Source organism: Lissotriton helveticus, chromosome 1_2, assembly GCF_964261635.1.
Source record: "Lissotriton helveticus chromosome 1_2, aLisHel1.1, whole genome shotgun sequence".
Taxonomy (NCBI): Eukaryota; Metazoa; Chordata; class Amphibia; order Caudata; family Salamandridae; genus Lissotriton; species Lissotriton helveticus.
The window spans coordinates 133988370-134008472 of record NC_136058.1 but is presented as its reverse complement, the minus strand read 5'-3'; the positions used below and the strand labels follow the sequence as shown (position 1 = coordinate 134008472).

Sequence of the window (20103 nt, the reverse complement as noted above, 5' to 3'; positions counted from 1 at the left end):
AAGCATAGCAAAACAAAACATACCATAGTATAACAAAACATAGCATAGCATAACAAAACACAACAAAACATAGCAGAACAAAACATAGCTTAACATAACAAAACATAGCATAACATAACAAAACATAGCATAACATAACATAAAACAGGGCATAATAAAACATAGCAAAACACAACAAAACATAGCATAGCATAACAAAACACAACAAAACATAGCATACATACCAAAACATAGCATAGCAAAGCATAGCATAACATAACAAAACACAACAAAACATAGCATAGTATAACAAAACACAACATAGCATAGCATAACAAAACAAAGGTTAGCATAGCATAACAAAACATAGCATAACAAAGCATAGCATAGCATAACAAAACATGGCATAACAAAACATAGCATAACAAAACATAGCATAGCATAACAAAACATAGCATAGCATAACAAAGCATAGCATAGCAAAACACAACAAAACATAGCATAGCATAACAAAACACAACAAAACATAGCATAGCATAACAAAACAAAGCATAGGGGATAGCAAAACAAAACATATAATAGCATAGCAAAGCATAGCATACCAAACACAACAAAAGATAGCATAGCATAGCATAACAAAACATAGCATAGCAAAACAAAGCATAGCATAATAAAACATAGCATAGCATAACAAAACATAGCATAGCATAACAAAACACAGCATAGCATAGCATAACAAATCAAAGCATAGGATAGCAAAACATAGCATAGCATAACAAAACAAAACATAGGATAGCAAAGCAAAACATAGCATTGCATACAGCATCACTCCGCACCACCACAGCATCACTCAGGGCACCACAACATCACTATGCGCTACTACAGCATCACTGAACGCCACAGCATCACTCGTTCGCCATCACAACATCAATCAGCGCTACCACAGCATCAATCTGTGCAACCATTCAACAACACCTGGTTCAAATATGTTCTCTCGATGTTTCAAGCTTTATTACAAGTGTAACAAAAATATGTTAATATTTCACTTCTGTTCTTGGATTTTCATCACAATAAAATACACTGAACATAATCTTCACAAAAGTTATTTACAAAACTTTAAGCTTTTGCCATTATAAATTACAATAACTTTTATTTAAGTATTAATTATTGGAAAAAAAATTAAAAGCAATTGTTATTTGTAATATCAATACATGTAAGTCACATAAATACAACACATATTGCATTACAAATGCTATAGGTGTCACATTTGTGAAAGTTATAACTATTGGCATTGTAAATGACAAAGCTATTAATTTCGCTATTTTCAAAAACAAAACATAAATAAAAAAATGTCATTTACAATACCAATAGCTCAAACTTTCCTAATGCAAGACCTATTGCATTGCAAATGCTTGTTATTTAAGCCTCTGATTGTTGCCTCATATTTTGTCTTTCAAATGGCCCACTCCTCTTCCATTCATGGCATGCCTCCCCTCTCTGTCTCTATGTCACAGGCATAGTAACCTTACTGCCTATTAAGGTATTTCTGCAGATTGCCCACAACTCATTTCAAGATCAGAACCTTTCCTTTTTTAAAAGCCTTACCCTTGCAAAGCTAACAATACCTAATCTCCTGTAGTTTATCTGTCAACCCCACCAAAGATCTGCATTAAAACACTTACCCCTATTCCCACTAATGATCACACCTAATGGCTAATAATGTAATCTACCACAAACAATTGAATGTTTGGAATGCTTTGCATGAGTGCATAAGAGTAATCCCAGTAAATAATAACACTAGACTAACCACTAACCTTGGGTCCTGGAGCAGCATGCTGCTCACCATAAATGTCTTCAACGCTTCAACAAGGGTAGTAATCGCTATATAAATGCAATTACAATTACAGACACATCTCCATCAAACTTTGAACTGAAAGGTTTTCATTGTAGTCTATATACAATAGCATTAATTAGTGGACTCAGAGATTTTCCTTTAGAATTAATTTGTAATTGTTGTTTAGTTGTTTCATTGAACTGAAAGTTTTTTGACTTGTGTCTTTCATATAATTTGTCGACCTACTTTAGTGGTCATTATCTAACTAAAAACAAACTGTAATATAGCAGTGGAACTACCCACACGAGATTATATGTTCAGTATAGGACTATATACAGGTCAGTTTAGCAATAGGGATTCACAAATTGGTGTTGACTGTTTGATAACTGTGTAGAAAAGGCAATTTAACTGGTTGGTCTTGTTTTGATTCCCTTGTGCTAAATTGTCAAAAATGATTGTGATCATTCCTGATGTATTGTAATAAAACATGTCTCTTTCCAATAGTTGGTGAACATCAATTAACAGGACATAAAGTGGCAGTGAAAATCTTAAATCGCCAAAAAATCCGTAATCTAGATGTTGTTGGCAAAATCAAGAAAGAAATTCAAAACCTTAAACTCTTTCGACATCCGCACATTATTAAACTGTAAGTAATGTTGCTTCATTTTCATTCAAATGTGAACTGTGTATAATAACTTTTTTTTTTTTCCACTTCATGCAAATTGTGTGTTTTATCAACTTGAATTCAGGGTATTATGCTGTCACCTGCTCACTAAAAATGCAACATAATCATTCTTTATTGATCAGCAGCAGACCATGTGCTCACTTTCCAGTGAATTGCATTTTAATAAGCATCTACCTGTCATAAACCACTTCTCTACTTTGTCCATACACAGATATGATACCAAGGACATAGAGCAAAGAGCACATTATATTTATCTTGTGCTAGTAAATATTTCATTGAGCAGCCTTACATTGCCCCTTAGGTTAATCATTGTTCAGCAGAGACTCACAGGTTTTGAGGTTAGAACCGCCCCATATCCCTGCAAATTGGGAGTGCCACAGTCACATAGATTAGCTAAGTGCCTGCAGAGTTTAGGGGCCTTTCTCATTCCAATTTAGGCCACTAACCCACTGTAAACGTTGCTAGCAAAAGAGAGCCATAACTGTAGGAAGTACAGAACCACTGTGTTTGGGCCGGATTAATCAATCTTTGCGCTTTGTGAAAGGGAGAGGGCTGGTATGCACAATATTTGACAATATACGGTACATTCATGATCTCTACTTGTGCTGGCGCACAATCTGCTGCCTTGCACCATTGTGCAAGGTTGCTGCATTGCAGGCAGGATTGTTTTTGTGCAGGCAGTGACACCAACAATCCTCTGAGGAGTTTTCCTATTTCTAAATGTTTTGTTGAACGCAAAAGCAAACAATGAGGAAAACAAAATGTTTCTCTTTGTTGTGCTTCCCCTGGGACGGCGTAGCATTTAGATGCATTCCCAGGTTTGCCAGTAATGGTAAAATTGTGAATGCATGAAAATTCACTGGTGGATGTGTGGGAACACCCGCGCTCCCCCCATGGAATGCCTTCCCAGGGCAGAGTAACACAAGGCAGCGATTTATGGTGCCATGCGTTACTCCAGATTTACCAAAAAATGCAGGGCCATGCAAGATGGCCTTGCATTGATTTGTAAATCTGACTTTAGCATGGCGTGCTTCTTGCAACACAATACATGGTGCAAGGGCAACACAATACTATGATAAATCGGGCTCACAATAAACAAACAAACAATACAAAAGTACACAGATTACAGCTAAATATATTTTGTACACTGCTTCTTGTAACTCAGAACACATTTTTCACAATAATACAATTCAATTGCACAGTACCAAAGCAATAATTTTCAGTCTGATCTTTCAAAATGTAATACCTTACTTTTTTAATACATGAAATTTGGCATGCTCAATCTTGTTGAAAGGATCACAGGATTGTTTTTGTTATATAAATGCTACCCTAAAAGGGCAAGTGCATTAACATGCACACACTATGCAAGTTCATTGCTTTTCTTGTTACAACCTCGCCTGCAATATTTCAACACATGCTTAAATGTTAATTTCACCCAGAATGAGTAACAGGGTGTTATGTCATGGGCTTCAGTATGTATGTGTAATGGTTTCAACTAACTATGCACTTACTAATAAATCAGAATCTGAATCACTACTCAGGTACTTCAGTTTGAGAATCGTGCAAACGGTCCCTGTAACTTTTGACATCTCCTAGTCTCATAACAGACTTGACATGTTTTGAAAAAAAGGCTTGAGGGGTTGGAAAGGAATTAGATGCTCTGCATAATTGTCCAGACTGTGGTCAAGAAGTGTGCAATACTCAAAGAAAGTTAAAGGACTTGGAAGACCGAGGCAGATAAGATAATGTGTGATTTATGAGGCTTTGGGAGGCTTCAATCACTCATATATTTGACATGTTTTGTCCACAATCTTCACAGACTTGTTGCAACATAATTTCTCTTTAGGTTTGGAATTCCAGGGAACACACTGGATAAGATGACACAGCCCCTCAGACAGACCACTACTATCCCAATCATTCCCTGCTTTTTGAGACACCAGGAAGCACATCAGTTCCTTATGCTTGGGATAAAGAACTATGGCCAATTTGTGTATGATAACAACAAAATATGCATTGCAACCCATTTTTCACATGATGCCGGCATCAAACGTAAAACATTCTTGTCAGCACATTCCAGGCTGCGGAAATCTGGCCTTCAGTTTGGCCTCTAGCCAGCTATGATGTTGTTGACAATCAGTAGTAGGAACAAGGAATACCATGAGCCAGATGACTTGGAGAAATTCCTCGGCACTCTCAAAGACTTCTTGCTGGAGACAGCAGCAAACCAAAAACAATATTTCCCATTACATCCATCTCCACACAATCACTTTAATACAGCTGCAAGTGAGGAACTCAGCCAGTAGACAGACATGGGATGCTGGGCTTAGAAGTAGGGCCTCACAGATCAACAAATTAATTGGAGGGAATCGAGATTTTGACTGAAAACTTAACATATGACTTACAGAATATTCTTGATGGCAGCTGTCGAATGGTTCCTTAGTGGCATAAGAGTTTATATTTTTTCCCCTTGTAGTTTCCTGTTAACAAAGATGTGTTTATTCCAATGTCCTTTGCACTATTTATGTTGTCTAGAATGTTGCCTTTGTTAGGGTTGTTGTCCCCTTACCATGATGTTGCTGAGCTGACTAGGCTCTGCACAGGAGATAATGTGATCTGCCAACATGTTGATTTTTCTTCTGTTCATATATAATTGTGAATTGGATGTGAGAACTGTTATATTCACTCTTGGAGAAATGAATTGTATGACTGAGAAGCCTGTTAGGGTGCTATGGGTAGATGTTAATAGCCTGAAAGCCTATAGTAGGGATACAAGAGTACCCCCAATTGAGATTACATCCATAGAATGGAATGGTGGTTGAAGTGTTTCACATGGTTCTTGAGTGACAACTTGTATCTGCTGTCTAGATCCCTACACCTTTCCATTGTGCATTCTGACACACTTTGCTCCACAAAGTGGCATACCCCAAAGAAGCTCTGATGCCTGGGAGTGGCAGCTGTTAGCCTGATTAGTAAAAGGGTCTGTCGCTGTGGTTGTGAGGACTGACCCCAGTTGCAGATCGTGAGGTTCCGTCCCATTTAGACTTTATTGCCACATCCTATTGCATGCTTGAATGACGTCCCACTGCTAGCTCTTATTGTAAATGCTCGTACCCACTAAATTAATCATTAAAAAAACTGTTATCATATTAGGCTTTTAAGCACACTGACAAGGCCTTGATACACTTGTGCCTATGACTGGCTGAGTCTGAAAAGTTGAAGAGGGACTTCAGTCACATACTTAGAAGACAGAAGTACAATATCTCACAAGAAGGGAGGTGGTGAGATTCTTTTTCACAAGTCTCTCTCCTATTTCACAATGTCAATGCTTGGGCTGACCAAGCAGGTAATTTTGCCTTTGCAAAGGCCATGAGTCAGGGCAAAACAGTGGTGTTCTATTCTGTGTATGAGCCAAACGGGGCTAAGTGATGTTTCTTTGTTGACCTCTCTAGAGTTTTGACTGGATTAGGTAGCAGTAAACTGATAATGGGCGGGGACTTGACCATGACGATGCACCCATCACTAGAAAGATCGCGCTGGCTAGACCTGTCATGCACTAATGATAGCGGTATGCTCAACCACCTACTCAGGGATCACACATTTATGGGAGTGCACCACCTCCTCCATCAAGAAGATTGAGAATACACATTCTAGTTCTGTGTACAAGGTACAAACAGATGTACAGAATTTTTCCTTGTGTCCTATACCACATTGTTGGAAGTTGCAGCATGTGAATTATTGCATAGTGAAAGATTGCTTGTGAAAATTGACAGAGGTTTTAACATTATCTATGGGTCTGTTGTGCCTTCCACTAAACTGTTACAGAAACAGGCTAGGAGAACGCAAAAAGTTTCGGGGTGAACCTGCCAAAAGGGTCAAGTCCAACGTTAACTATAGACAGCTGGCTGACAAAAGGATACAGTGCTCATACCTAAACACCAACTTGGCACTTAATGAAGACTCAGCCAGCTTGAAACAGATGTTATGTTATGTTATGTTACTGTTAGTTTTATAGAGCGCTCAGCTGCTCAGAAGAGCGTCCCGGCGCTAAAGATCATCACACCAAATACCAGCAACTAACACACCTCCGTGAAGGCCCCAAAAATAACCATAATGGCATTACAGGACAAAAAGAAGGGTCTTAAGTCCCTTTCTAAAGACCGAAAGATTGGAGCATGTCCGCAGCGCCAGGGGCAGCGTGTTCCAGAGACGGGGTGCAAGGTAACTGAAGGAGCGACCTCCACAGCGAGCACGTTTCACTGTTGGGACAATGGCGTTTGCCTGGGCAGCAGACCTCAGAAGTCTCGATGGAAGATAGAAGTTGACCCTTCTCTGCAAATATCCAGCGCCGACATTGTGAAGCGCCTTAAAAGCTGTAGTTAAAGTCTTGAAGAAGATGCGCTTACGAATCGGCAGCCAATGCAGGGAGACAAGGAGGTTACTGGCCCTGGCTCTTCTAGTTAAACCAAAGATTGCCCTGGCTGCTGAATTTTGAACTATTTGCAGGCGGGTCAGCAGATATTCAGGAAGACCTAAGTAAAGGATGTTAGCGTAATCTAGGCGAGAGCCTATTAGTGCTTGCACCGTGATCTTCTTGTGCTCCAAAGATAGATATGGCAAAAACTTACGCAACATCCTTAAGATGGCAAAGCACTTCCCAGTCAGACCAGCCACCTGGGCTTTGAAGGAAAGAGTGTTATCAACCATCATACCCAGATTCTTTGCTGTAACCGAATCGCTAGCAGGGGGAACATAGCCGAAGGCCACCATTGCTTCCATCTCAGGTCTGCAGGACAACCAAAGAACAATATCTCGGATTTGTCGGAGTTGCATTTGAGGCTACTTTTCCCGAACCAATCAAACACAAACTCCAGACACTTCCGGATAGCTGCTCCGTCAAAGTCACAGCCCCTGTCACAGGTGAACAGGAGCTGTGTATCATCCGCATAGGATATGATCTGGGCCCCTAGCTCTTCCACCCGTGCCGCCAAAGGAGTGAGGAAGATATTAAAAAGGGAGGGACTGAGGATGGAGCCCTGCGGGACCCCAACATCAAGCTGCGGCATCAGGGCGGAAAAAGGGGGGGCCCAGATCGTTTGTCTCCGGTCGGCCAAAAAAGATTGAAACCATGCGAACATCGTTCCCCGCAGGCCAATCTCCCAGAGTCTTGTAAGGAGGAGGTCATGGGGAACGGTGTTGAAGGCCGCTGACAGATCAAGCATGATAAGCAGAGCCTTTCCACCCCTGTCGAGAGTCTCCTTCACAGCCTCGGTTACCTCAAGAAGAGCGGTTTCAGTGCTCAGGTTGGATCTAAACCGGACTGTGACTGATGTAATAAGGAGTTTCCCTCTAAAAAGTTGGTCAGGGTCGTATGAACATGCTTTTCCGTAATCTTGGCCAGGGCCGGAAGCAACGAGATTGGCCTGTAGTTGGAATGCAGTTTAGCATCTGCATTCGGTTTTTTAATGAGGGGAAGAACTAGAGCCTGTTTCCACGACGAGGGGACTTTGACCAAATTCAGAGAAGCATTGATGATAGGATTGATGATCGGGTTAAGGGCAGGTGCCAGGGTCGCAAGACACTTGGCAGGACAAGGGTCCAGTGGAGAGCCAGATTTCAGGCTAGACGGAAGGTCGAGCGAGGCCTGAAGCTCTATGGAGGGGAAACAGTGCAGGGTAGGACCCAAAGAGTCCATATGCGAGGCCAATGGATGTAACCAAGGGAAAGAAGAGCCGTCGACCATAGAGCCCGCGATCGAGATGTTATGGGTTCCTTGCAAGGCTGCTTGGATGGTACGTATTTTATTGGTAAAAAATACTGCAAGCTCCTTGATCCATGGTTCCGAGAAAGCAGACGTAGGAGTGCAACAGGAAGGAGAGATGAATTCTTTAACAATCTTAAAGATCTCTTTGCAGGAGCTATCTGCTTCCTCGATCCTTTTAGCTAAGAAGGATTTTTTCTCTGCAGTGATCTCCCTATGATATTCTTTCACTGCTTCTCTGTAGGACTGCTTAGCAGATGTATCGTACTGCCTCCTCCAAATTCTCTCCAGCCGCTTACAATGCCTTCTCTTAGTAGCCAGGGTAGCAGAAAACCACGGGGCTGATGCTCTTGCCAGTTCTGATCTAGCTAGGCGAGGTGGTGCCAAGGCTTCCAAGCGTGCAGTGAGCCAGTACTGAAAACACCTAACATCGTCCTCCAGTCTACCCGTGAGAGCACAAGGATAGGTCTCTAAAGCCTGGGTGAGCATGGCCGGGGTGACTTTGTGGAAGGCTCTAGAGTTACGAGCGGTTTGCCGCTGCGAAATGCGAGCGTCTACTGGCTGATGTGCTATCGTGAAATCCGCTAGAAAATGGTCTGACCAAAGAACTGGGGCAAGGGAGGAGAGGGCCACCGGAGCGGTCGAGAAAATTTGGTCTAGAATATGCCCTTTCTCATGTGTAGGAGACTGCAGGTACATATGAAGTCCCACCGAAGATGTCATGTCCAAAAATGTTTGCACTTCAGGATCCTCACCCTTGTCCATGTGGATGTTAAAGTCCCCGAGGATCAGGCAGTGATTTGTCCTAAGACTTAGCGTGGAGATGATCGATAGCAAATCCTCAATAAAGGAGCCTAGAGGGCCAGGCGGTCTATAAAGCAAGAGCCCCAAACAAGATTGATGGGGGGAGAGGGCCAGGGAGAAGGCAAGGGTCTCACAGCCTGGTAATTCATCCATCGACAAGATGGTACAGGGAATGTGCCTCTTGATGATAAGTCCCACTCCGCCTCCCCTTCCCTTGCATCTATCTCGACGGAAAATAGCAAAAGAAGGAGGGATGGCAATAGCCAGATCAGGTTCCGATCCCTCACCAAGCCATGTTTCCGTGAGAAAGAGACAGTCCATATCATCGTGTGTTAAAAGATTATGAATGTCAAGAGCGTGCTGAGGAAGGGACCTGGTGTTTAACAAAGCACATTTACTACCTAATGGGGGAAGCTTGCCCGGAAAGGAATTGATAGGGACAGGCAACCACCCACACGTGGGGCACTTGGAAATAACCCCTGCAGAGTAGGGGATAGCTCGCTGACATGGAGCAGTGTGTACATTATAAGACAAAAGTTCCTCTCTTGTGTACATCTGGCCAAGTGCTCAGTGGGACCCACCAGGCTCGCGTCCGAGCGCTTCCGAGACGCTGACGGGCGCAGACGGGCTGACTCAGGCGAGACTCCGGCGCTTGGGACGGTGCTCCCGCAAACGCGACCGCTAGCGCGGTAGAGCATCCGTTTCCTTTTATGTGATCCACTAGAGCGCTCTCACCGCTCTGGGCCACACTCAAGATGGCCGCCGTGGAATGATTTCAATAACCCCAAATAAAGCCCAAGATAGGCCGCTAGAGCCGTGGAATGATGGCGAAAATGAGTGCAGGAGGCCTAGGGGTGTGCTGTCTGCATCACAGGGTGAAAAACACAATTTTTAAAAAATGACGATTTTTATGATTAAAAAGCCTCAAACAGCTAACAGAAACAGCAATATTTGGTAGCCCTTAGCAGGTAGCGCTTCCAGATAGTATTTGGCAAAGAATCCTCTGGCCATAGTTATCTGATGAAAACCAAATAAAAGCTGAACACCTTCTTTATCAGCCGAGCAGAATATGCTCTTTCTAGGGTTAAGTGAGGCGATACGAGTATGGTGAAAACACAGGTAGATGTTTGGCCTCCAACTTTATCAGAAATAATCCTCCTCAGTGATGACTGCTATTAGGAATAACAGAGAGGAATTGAAAAATCACCCAATTAACATCACCAATGTATTTGCTTCACACTTTAGGAAAGTGTAATCCTCTGAGCGCCAAGATATAATATTAAAAAAATAATTCCTGGTTGGTGTTCACATGTCCACACAAGGGGGGAGAGAAGCATGAATGGGATAAACCAATAGGCAAGATTAGAGCAGAAGGAAAGGATATGGGCTTTGGAAAATCTCCTGGAGAAGTTCCATTCCCGATTGAATTGTACAAGATCAATATGCCTTAAATTTCACCAATGTTGCAGATACATAATGGACCATATGAGAAGGCTGGCCTCAGCTTTAATGAAGAAAGAACTTTCAATTGTGTTGAGAGGTGTGATCTGTTTGGCACCATGGAGAGGGGAGGTCTAGGTAAAATATCTCTATACTAACCTAGGTGCAAAGGTGAATTGTATAGGAGTTGAAGGAACTCTTTTATATCTGCTTAAAATGGAACCTTTACCTGCCCTCTACCCTGTGTAGGGGGCATCTTGATGCCAGCAGTTAAGCAAAATTGATGTTTGTATGCAAACAATATTCTCCTCACCCTGCTGAACTCTTCATCCTCTATATAATGTTGCTTGTCAGTTCTATCAGGCTTATTCGTATTCTCAGGGTACAGTGTAAACTGGGGTAAAATAGAAAACCTACCACTCACATTTGCTATTGGTAGAAATTCGCGGGGGTTGCTTCCACGTAATTGGGTCGTAAAAGAACCTTAAATTCTTTGAAATTATAGTGAATAGGGGACTACAATATATAGTGGAAAATCATGTACAGAAGCTTATGAGGAAAGCCTCGGCTGCCTTCCTAAAGGGGTCCTCACTCAATTTGTCATTTAGGGGGAGAGGAAAGGTGGTAAACGTGAATGAAGCTCAACATTTAATTATATCTTCACCATGTTGGCCATAGTGATAACCAAACCACTTTAAAGTGAAACAGAATTTACGATTATGAACTTCGTATGGGGTGCAGCTAGGCCGAGACTTAAGGTACCACACTTTACAATGCCACCTCTTCAGGTGGTCTCCCATTACCCCACATCCTCACATTCCATCAATCACACAAACTTGCACCACTGGTGCAAATGATTGGAATGGGAATATCTCCCCAGCATGGATGGAGATTGAAGAAGAATTCTTTTTGGCTACAAGGCAATATGAGGTACTCTATAGCATTAATATAGCTAATAGCAGGGCCTTGAACCCTATTATAGCCTCAACGTGGCAAACATGGGAGTTGGTACACAAATTGTTAAAAAGTAACCCACACTTGCATGTCTAGGTAACCATATTGAGGAACCGAGGACTTTGTAAGGGGTATCCCCCTTTTAATAGGGGGATTCGTTCTGGATGGGTCAACTGACAGATTGGTGATTTCCTTTTTGATTGGCACTGCATATCACTTTTTGACCTCTATACGGAATTCTGATTAGGATGTATGGAAAAATGAAAGTAGACCCAGCTCTTACCCTCTTTCCGAGCAGTTCTAAGATAGCTGCAATCCCTTATACAGGAATTTAGCTGCTTTATTACATACACACTTCATGATAATTTCAATTAGCCTTTCTCAGCATTCTGTGGGTAATGGCTCTGGATATTTCAAAGTTCATGCAAGGTCAACAACTTAATCAAGAATCTGTAAATTACTTTCTGCAGTTGTCAGTTTACAACCTTATCTTGCAAGCTCCATATATTTGTGCCAAAACACCTCCCAACTCTATCAGAAGGAGTGACTTTCAAGGACAATAATTGTACAAAGCACCCCTTTCAAAGTCTGAAATGTTTTTCAAAACGAATCCTTACATCAACAAAAATTTGTTAATATGCATGTGTAGTAAAGAGGGGGGCATAACTAGGGGGAATTACAATTAGGCACTAGTAATCGGAGTAATTTTGGTAACTGTGTTACTTTATGATGTGGAATTAACAGTAATTACGCAAAGCAGCCAGCTTGCTTAATTAGAGGTAATTTTGAGGGGGAAAATGCTGTCCTCGAGAAGTGTGAGCTGCTGCTCATGCCGCTCTTTATGTTCTGTTGCATATAGCAGTATTATCGTAGCACCAAATGCATGCTCCTATCCATTTTGGATGTAAGGGTGCATTTTGTGTTAAATATATTACTTTGAATTTAAAGTAGTATTCTTCATTTACAGCCATGGAACGTGTGCTATGGAGATGGTAGTAATTACGTTTGTCAGTATTGTCTGCCCCACACCTACTCCTTCACTTTCCCTCCATTGCAGTAGAGAAGGATGCAGAGTGGAAGTAGTATCACTTTTCTCATTATCATCTGCCTGTCTACTACTTCTTGGTTTGCTTGAATATTGACACATTAATGCTTATTTGCTGAATGTATAAAACTCCAATGGTAATATATTTTCCACTAAAAGACAGAATTACTTTTTATTTGTAGATAGATTTTGCCATGAAGGTCTTTATTGTGACGATTATCTCGATGTAGGGTTTTTTATAAAACAGGAAGCTTGTTGCTCAGGCTGATATGCGTAATGTATGAAATGAGGAGAGTAAGCACGGTGCTGCCAGGTCGGGGGAAATACCCTGTAAGCTTGGTGGATGTTTGGGTTGTGAAACCCACCCCAGTAAATGAGAACAAAGTCCTGGGCACACATAATGAGGATATAACACTGGTAGAAATGTCTCGTATTTGTATTTAAGTGGTCGACACCAGTGGATTCGTTTGAAAGTTTTAATGATGCAACAACAAAAAAATGACTAGCCGACACGTGTTTAGTCACAAAGCGGGAGGTATCCCTTGACTCTTCAGGGCTGTGTGGCAGTGTGGGTGGATGGCATAATAAAAGAGAAGGTGGAGGAACCAGAGCGGCCAAGGTCTGTCTGATGGACCCAGCGGTCAACCTCAGGAAACAAGATTGGGATGATGTAAAGCCCAAAGAATCGGGAGTGCCTTCTGAGGGTTCGAGAACGTCTCACTGTGATGTGGAGGGGAGGAGGTGAGGTCCCTGGTGGGGTAGGTGACACCTTGGAGCGGTGTACGCTGCTGCAATTCAAAATCGGGGTGGATGCAAATCGGGCGTGTACGCCGTATGCACAAGAAAGCAGGGTGCCAGAAGGGACTGTGTGTAGACAGTCCAGTGTCTGGAGGGGGCGGAAGGCGGGTATGCCGGCCACCTCACATCAGTCGAAGACTAGAATCAAACACTGGGTCAGTACCAAACTATGGATGTGGTTGGCTTTTACCTCCTCTGGCAGGAAGCCTTGTTCCATATCAAATGCAGGGAGAGTTTTGAAGCTCACCCCTAGATGTGCCACTCTTGGCCTTTCTGCTAGAAACGAGGTTACATCTCCCACCTAGACAAGCCTTTGTTTCTGCCTCCTGAGAGAGTTCACATCTCTTGGCAGGGGTTTCAGTTCCTGTCTTGGTGGCAGCAGCTTCAGGCCACCACGTGGGCAACCTCCAAGGTAGCGATATAAAAGAGGATGATGGACGGAGCGTTTGAGCAAATCAAACATTCACCCCCAGTCAACTGATCTGGGTTTAATCCTTCACCATTCTTTAGCTCACTCAGCCACCCCAGTTCAGACATGGCCATATGCAAATCAGTCTGAGCCTGTGCCTCATGGGAACAGTCCAGCCCGAACTGCCAAGCCATGTAATCCCTGGACCGGAAACAAGCATCCTGGAACCGGTTTCGGATTCATAATCCTCATCAGCCAGGCTATCTTGAATCCAGTGGCCAAGTGAGCAAGGGATTCACGTCTGAGCATACCCTGCCACACTTAGGGAGAACAAAGTGATACAAAAGGGGATGATGGACGGAGCGTTTGAGCAAATCAAACACTCACCCCCCAGTCAACTGATCTGGGTTTAATCCATCACCATTCTTTAGCTCACTCAGCCACCCCAGTTCAGACATGGCCATATGCAAATCAGTCTGACCCTGTGCCTCATGGGAACAGTCCAGCCCAAACTGCCAAGCCATGTCTTCCCTGGACCGGAAACAAGCATCCTGGGACCGGTTTCGGATTCATAATCCTCATCAGCCAGGCTGTCTTGAATCCAGTGGCCAAGTGAGCAAGGGACTCACGTCTGAGCATACCCTGCCATACTTAGGGCAAACAAAGCGATACAAAAGGGGATGATGGACGGAGCGTTTGAGCAAATCAAACACTCACCCCCAGTCAACTGATCTGGGTTTAATCCATCACCATTCTTTAGCTCACTCAGCCACCCCAGTTCAGACATGGCCATATGCAAATCAGTCTGACCCTGTGCCTCATGGGAACAGTCCAGCCCGAACTGCCAAGCCATGTCTTCCCTGGACCGGAAACAAGCATCCCGGGACCGGTTTCGGATTCATAATCCTCATCAGCCAGGCTATCTTGAATCCAGTGGCCAAGTGAGCAAGGGACTCACGTCTGAGCATACCCTGCCACACTGAGGGCGAACAAAGCGAAACAAAGGTAGCCACCTGGGTGCATGTCACACTAAATCCGGTTTGATTAAACAAGTTGTTTGATACCAAACATGACACTTTTCAGTGGAACCGTAATGGAGCTGGCAACCTTGGGGTACCCGGGTGCAGGCCCGTGTTATCCTATGGCCCCCTTGAACACTTATAGTAGCCCCCAATTAAAGGAGGCTATTATGGAGACAAATAAGTTTGCACTTATATCTCTACCCATTTAATATAATGCACCCTGCCTCCTGGGCTCCTGAGACCTACCTTAGGAGTGACAGGCATATATTAAAAGTAGTGCTGTGACCTTGCCACTCATGGTGATGGTAAAGTCGGGTTTGAGCAGTTTGCAGTGCTCCTGCAGTGTGCAGTGGCAGACCTGCTGTCATCTCTTTACTTGGTCACTCGGGGTGCAGGAGCAGCCCTTGCAGGTACGAGCTGTGGGGCACGGCTATTCGAGAGTCGATGATGAGGGAAAATTAAATAAATAATTCATTTTCCATGGGAAAATTAAATAAATAATTCATTTTCCCTCCTCGTCGTCTGTCAAACCCCCACCCCACTGGGCACTACCACTCTTACCTGCACAAGCCATGCTTGTCAGGGTGGCACAATCAGTGCTGCAGGCCCTGGTGACCCCTTTAACTCCCATGGCCTACGTACCACTGGTACCACTAACCATGGACTTATAAGGGCTTCAACGTCTATGCCAATTGGGGTTACAAATTTACATTCATCATATTTTAGGGCGAGAGAACTGGCACTGGGGCCAGATTAGCAGTCACATCGCACTTTCAGAGTCAAAACCATCATCATTGGGGAAAAAAGCGAGGGGTGACCGTACAAAAAGGGCACTTTCCTACAAGGAACAGTAGAGACTGTGCAAGGTAAGCACCTCTCCGGCATGCAGCATGGTGAAGAACTAACTGAAGCAGTACAAACCTTCATCATGGCCACAGCAGCGATAGCACGTTCACATACCACCTGCATCACCCACACACAAAAAAAGGGTATGCCTACGAGCGACATGGCGCTAATTGTGTGTGGACCCGGTAATGGGTCTTGCAGAATATGCTAGTTCTGGCAACATCCACATTTCATGACTAATCGGCTAGCAGCCAACATTATCTTTTTAGTTATAGAAATTCAGAGGCTTGCAACAGACCAAAAGACCTGGCTGGACAACCATGCCCATGTTCAGGGCCCATCACATTCCTGCCTCTAATCCTGACTTGAGTTACAAATTCAGCAGTTTACGTTCCCATTTAATAATCATGATTTCCTATATTGTGTTACTGTATTATTGTGGTGTACGTACATTGTTCCTCTCAGGTTGAATGTGTTGGCTGTTCCTGGTGCGAAGTCAAACCTGAGGTCCTCATCTCCCTGCGACCACCTCTCCTTGCCCAATAAAGATTCCTTTCATAACTGACTTTGTTGCTAGACCAGAATCAATGATGTGTCAGCCCATGAATCCCTTTTCTAAACTATCCTCCCCAGTATTTCGTTCCGCTTCCCAGGTAATCCAGCCGAGGCATCCAGATGTAGGGTAGAGCTGGTAAGGTGACTTCCATTGTGGCTGCTTTGTTTGGACCTGCTAGAGCCTGTAAAGTGCTAACAATGAATTTTCTATAAAGCCAAGGGCCACAGTGTGGTGTGTACTTCCGTTCTCTGTGGTAGAGTAAATTACTGTGATGACTGGGCTGCTGTTATTCCTGAGGGGACTCCATATGTTACTTCTAGATTGCGAAACAGTGCTTCCAGGGATGCTGAGTCGACTCCATACATTACTCAACGATGGCTTAGCACTGTTCCTGTGGGTTGGTATATATTTCATTTAGACTCCCACAAATACTTAAATGCTGCTTAATAAGACCTCCATTGGATGAGCTTGTGTCACTCCTGGGTGGACTCCACATGAAATCACCATGTTGCTTAACAGGGCTCTATGAGTTGGGCTTCTGTTGATCTTGTGTGGACTTTATGTACTACTTCTAGGAGGCATAAATGTGCCGCAAATAGAGATGAACTTATATTACTACTGGGTAATCTCCATATGCTACTACTAGGTGGTTTAACGTTGCCTCTCAAGGTTGAGATCATGTGTGGGTTATCTCATATACTACATCTAGGTGTCTAAACATTGCTTCCTGAAATGGATCTTTTTTTGCTTTTGGGTAGACTTCACATTGTACTTAGTGATGGCCTCTGTCGCTCCTAGTGGAATCCATATGGTATTTATGGATGGCTTACCAATACATTTAAGAATCTAAAATGGACTCCATATTGGACTTATTGGTGGGCTAACAATGCCGCCAGGGTATTGGGTTTCGCTACTCCCAACAAAAATGCATTAATAGAAGCTCCTTTTTTGCCTTGACATGCGAGCTCTCAAAAAGGCTAAAAAGATCTCCCAAGAAGTCTATAGATTACCAACAGACATTGAAAATTTGGGAAAACTATTCAGACATGGCTGTTCCAAATATCGTGACTCAACCTAGTTCCTACCTGCAAGTCACACTTCTTTGTATATGCAACTTGCAAGACTATACTTCCAACTCCCTTCCATAGTGATCCATGAAATGTCACTACTACATACATAACACCTAGAGTAAAACCTGTCTAGATCACAAGCCCATTGCGCTGCAGATGTACCTCTTTTTGTGACGCACCAGTGGCGCAACCTGCTGTCTCATATTTACAAGGACACCTAACGCCACCTTGCGTTCTGCCACATTTCCAGATTTACGAAAATGGGAAACCTGGAAATGCGTCAGAATGCTACTTCTCCCCAGGGGAGGACTGGGGAGGCACAACGAAGAAAAATGTTTTCATTTCTCCTCGTTTTTCCTCTTTATATGCGTGCTGCATTCTGCAGCACACATAGGAAGAGGAAATCACCTCTTGTGAATGTTTTTGTGCAGGAAGGTGTCCCTTCTTGCACAAAAACAATCATACCCGTATTGCAGGCATCCGCAAGGGTGCCTGTGTCAGTGCATGGCAGCTAATTGTGCCCCAGCATAGGGAGACAAAAGGGATCCGTCATATCATTGTAGATATGATGAATCCCTTTTCTTTGGAATTTATGCAGCACAGCCCAGCCAAATGGCTTGCGGCACCACCCTACATTAATGCCTTGTAAATAAGGCCCTATATTCTTAGGTGCTAATTCATCCAACATCCATGTCTGTAAAAGCCCAACAAATATATTTGCCCTTACTTGACCAAACTGGTCATCATCAAGGGAAATAATTTTTTTTATGGAACTACTACAAAGTAATATGTTGCTCATGCAGCAATTAGCTAAACCGAGGAACCAAATAAAGGCATCAGCATACCTAATAATCAGCTTTAATATGCACTCTGTAGTTGGGTGGAGAATGGTTGGGGCTGGTTTAGCCATGGTTCTTCTTCCATGTGCAATGTGAATCTAAACAAATGTAGATTTGCTTGCATGAATAGTAGTGTTGGTACTAGGTGTTGTGCAGTCAAATACCTTCTGTTTTTATTGGCTAATGGTGCCTAATGAAATGGTAGCTTTTCAGAAATATATATAAAGGTGATATAAAGGAGAAGTGTGGCTCACTGGTTAGAGGCGGCAGACCCTGAAGCAGAGGTCAGGCCCGGGACCAGGGTTCAAGACCCGACGTGGCAGGATCTTGGGCTCAGTGTACGCGGACTCGATAATTCTCGCCTAGGTGCCTACTCTAATCATGGGTCCCACCCTGCAACTCTGGGCAATAGCTTGCTTAACCTCCACAACGGCCCCAGCAGCGCTTGGATGCCTGGCTTCACCTTGGGGGTGCCCAGGAGTGGACACTTCACAGGGAAAGCCAGGATGGGTTCCACACCGGTATGCGTACCAGCGCTTTGAGACCCCCCTGGGGGTGATATGAGCGCTATACAAATATTAATATTAATATGTAAGAGAAAATTCACTCTGGGTTATGAAGTCTAAATGCTAAACTTGATAGAGAGAAAAAGTGCAGTGGCTCCATGCCTACTTGTCAACCATTTACATTAAGGGAAAAATAAGCACTCAAAGAGAGTCATCTATTTGCCTCGTGAGAAAGTGAGCATGTAACACTAACCCCTCTCACACTTCACTACGTGTTATCCAGTTCCGTTCTTTAAGCAGCAATGGAAAAGATACATGTGCCAGAAACTGAAAGCTACTCAGAGTTTTAGATATCTGACTTTCTTATTACAAGTATTAAGAGGACCTTTGAAAATACAGAACATATACATTTCTCAGATGCTGAGCTAGTCATTTGTGAAGCTTCACCTACATTGGTGCAGCTAAACAATATGGTGTTTTCATTAAATGCGATATAAATCGACATACATCACTAATGGAAGCAAAATGAGTTCAATGCCTCTAGATAGCTCTTACTGCTGTGGCTGTTATCATTTCGTGACTTTGGTGTAGATATTTAATTATCTATCTTGATTATTTCATTATTTTATCACTACTGAGGCCTGCACTTGTATTACTGTAACTTGTCTACTGTCAAATCATGTCATTTCTCTAACTTTAACAGTCTAGTTGTTGTATGAGCTCATCCGTTTTGTCTAGCTCTGTGGTCTATGGCCTGCAATTGTGAGGTTTGTAGGACATTTGATTTATCCAGTTTACCCCTTTTAGGTAGATTCCCAGTCATAATGTGTGACCGAGAATCTGCTAGAAGTATGTGTAATGGAAAAACGAAAATAACAAATACACAAGTGAAGAAAGATGCTATGCACATTTGGAAAATTAAAAGACTATGTGAAATTGCACAGCCAGATTATTGAACTGTGTGTAAGACTTATGGATCATTACTTAACTTAGATGGAAACTGTGCTGAAATGAGCACTCCTCTCTCACAGTTTTTCAAAGGTGTTTTTGGAGAAGGTGAGCCCCAAAAACCTTGGGGAGGACAAGACTTGCCTGGAGCACAGAAAAAGTACTGCAATATTTTGCTATTGGTCCTTCAGAACCTTTGGACTTTTAGACACTTGGGACCTTATCTACAAAAAAAGTAACGTAGTGCGGTGCCGCAAGTCATTTGCCAGTGCCGCGCTGCCTTACTTTTGAAGCAAAAGGATGCGTCATATCTACAACCATATGACGGATCCTTTTGCTCTCCCCTGCGCTGGTGCACAATGGGTTGCTATGCGCCATTGCAAACACCCTTGCACAATGGTGCAAGTGTGCCTGCGCTGCGGGGATGATTGTTTTTGTGCAGGAAAGGACACCTTCCTGCACAAAAACAATCACAAGAGGTGATTTTCTCTTTCTGTGCACCTCCCTATGCCTCCTGTTGGGAGGTGTAGCATTCTGACGCCGTTCTATGTTTACGATATCTCGTAAATCTGGAAATGCGGCAGAAGCCATGGGTGTTGTGTGGGAACAC

The 20103-nt window shown here is 43.2% G+C and overlaps 1 protein-coding gene across 1 annotated transcript in view; it reads left to right on the top strand.

Annotated features, from left to right (window-relative positions):
- Positions 1-20103, top strand: part of PRKAA2 (protein kinase AMP-activated catalytic subunit alpha 2) — a 359800-nt gene that overhangs the window by 98772 nt on the left and 240925 nt on the right. Inside the window, exon 2 of the mRNA XM_078670112.1 lies at positions 2318-2459. Within this exon, the coding sequence (XP_078526238.1) occupies positions 2318-2459 (142 nt within the window). The remainder of the gene's footprint in view (positions 1-2317; positions 2460-20103) is intronic.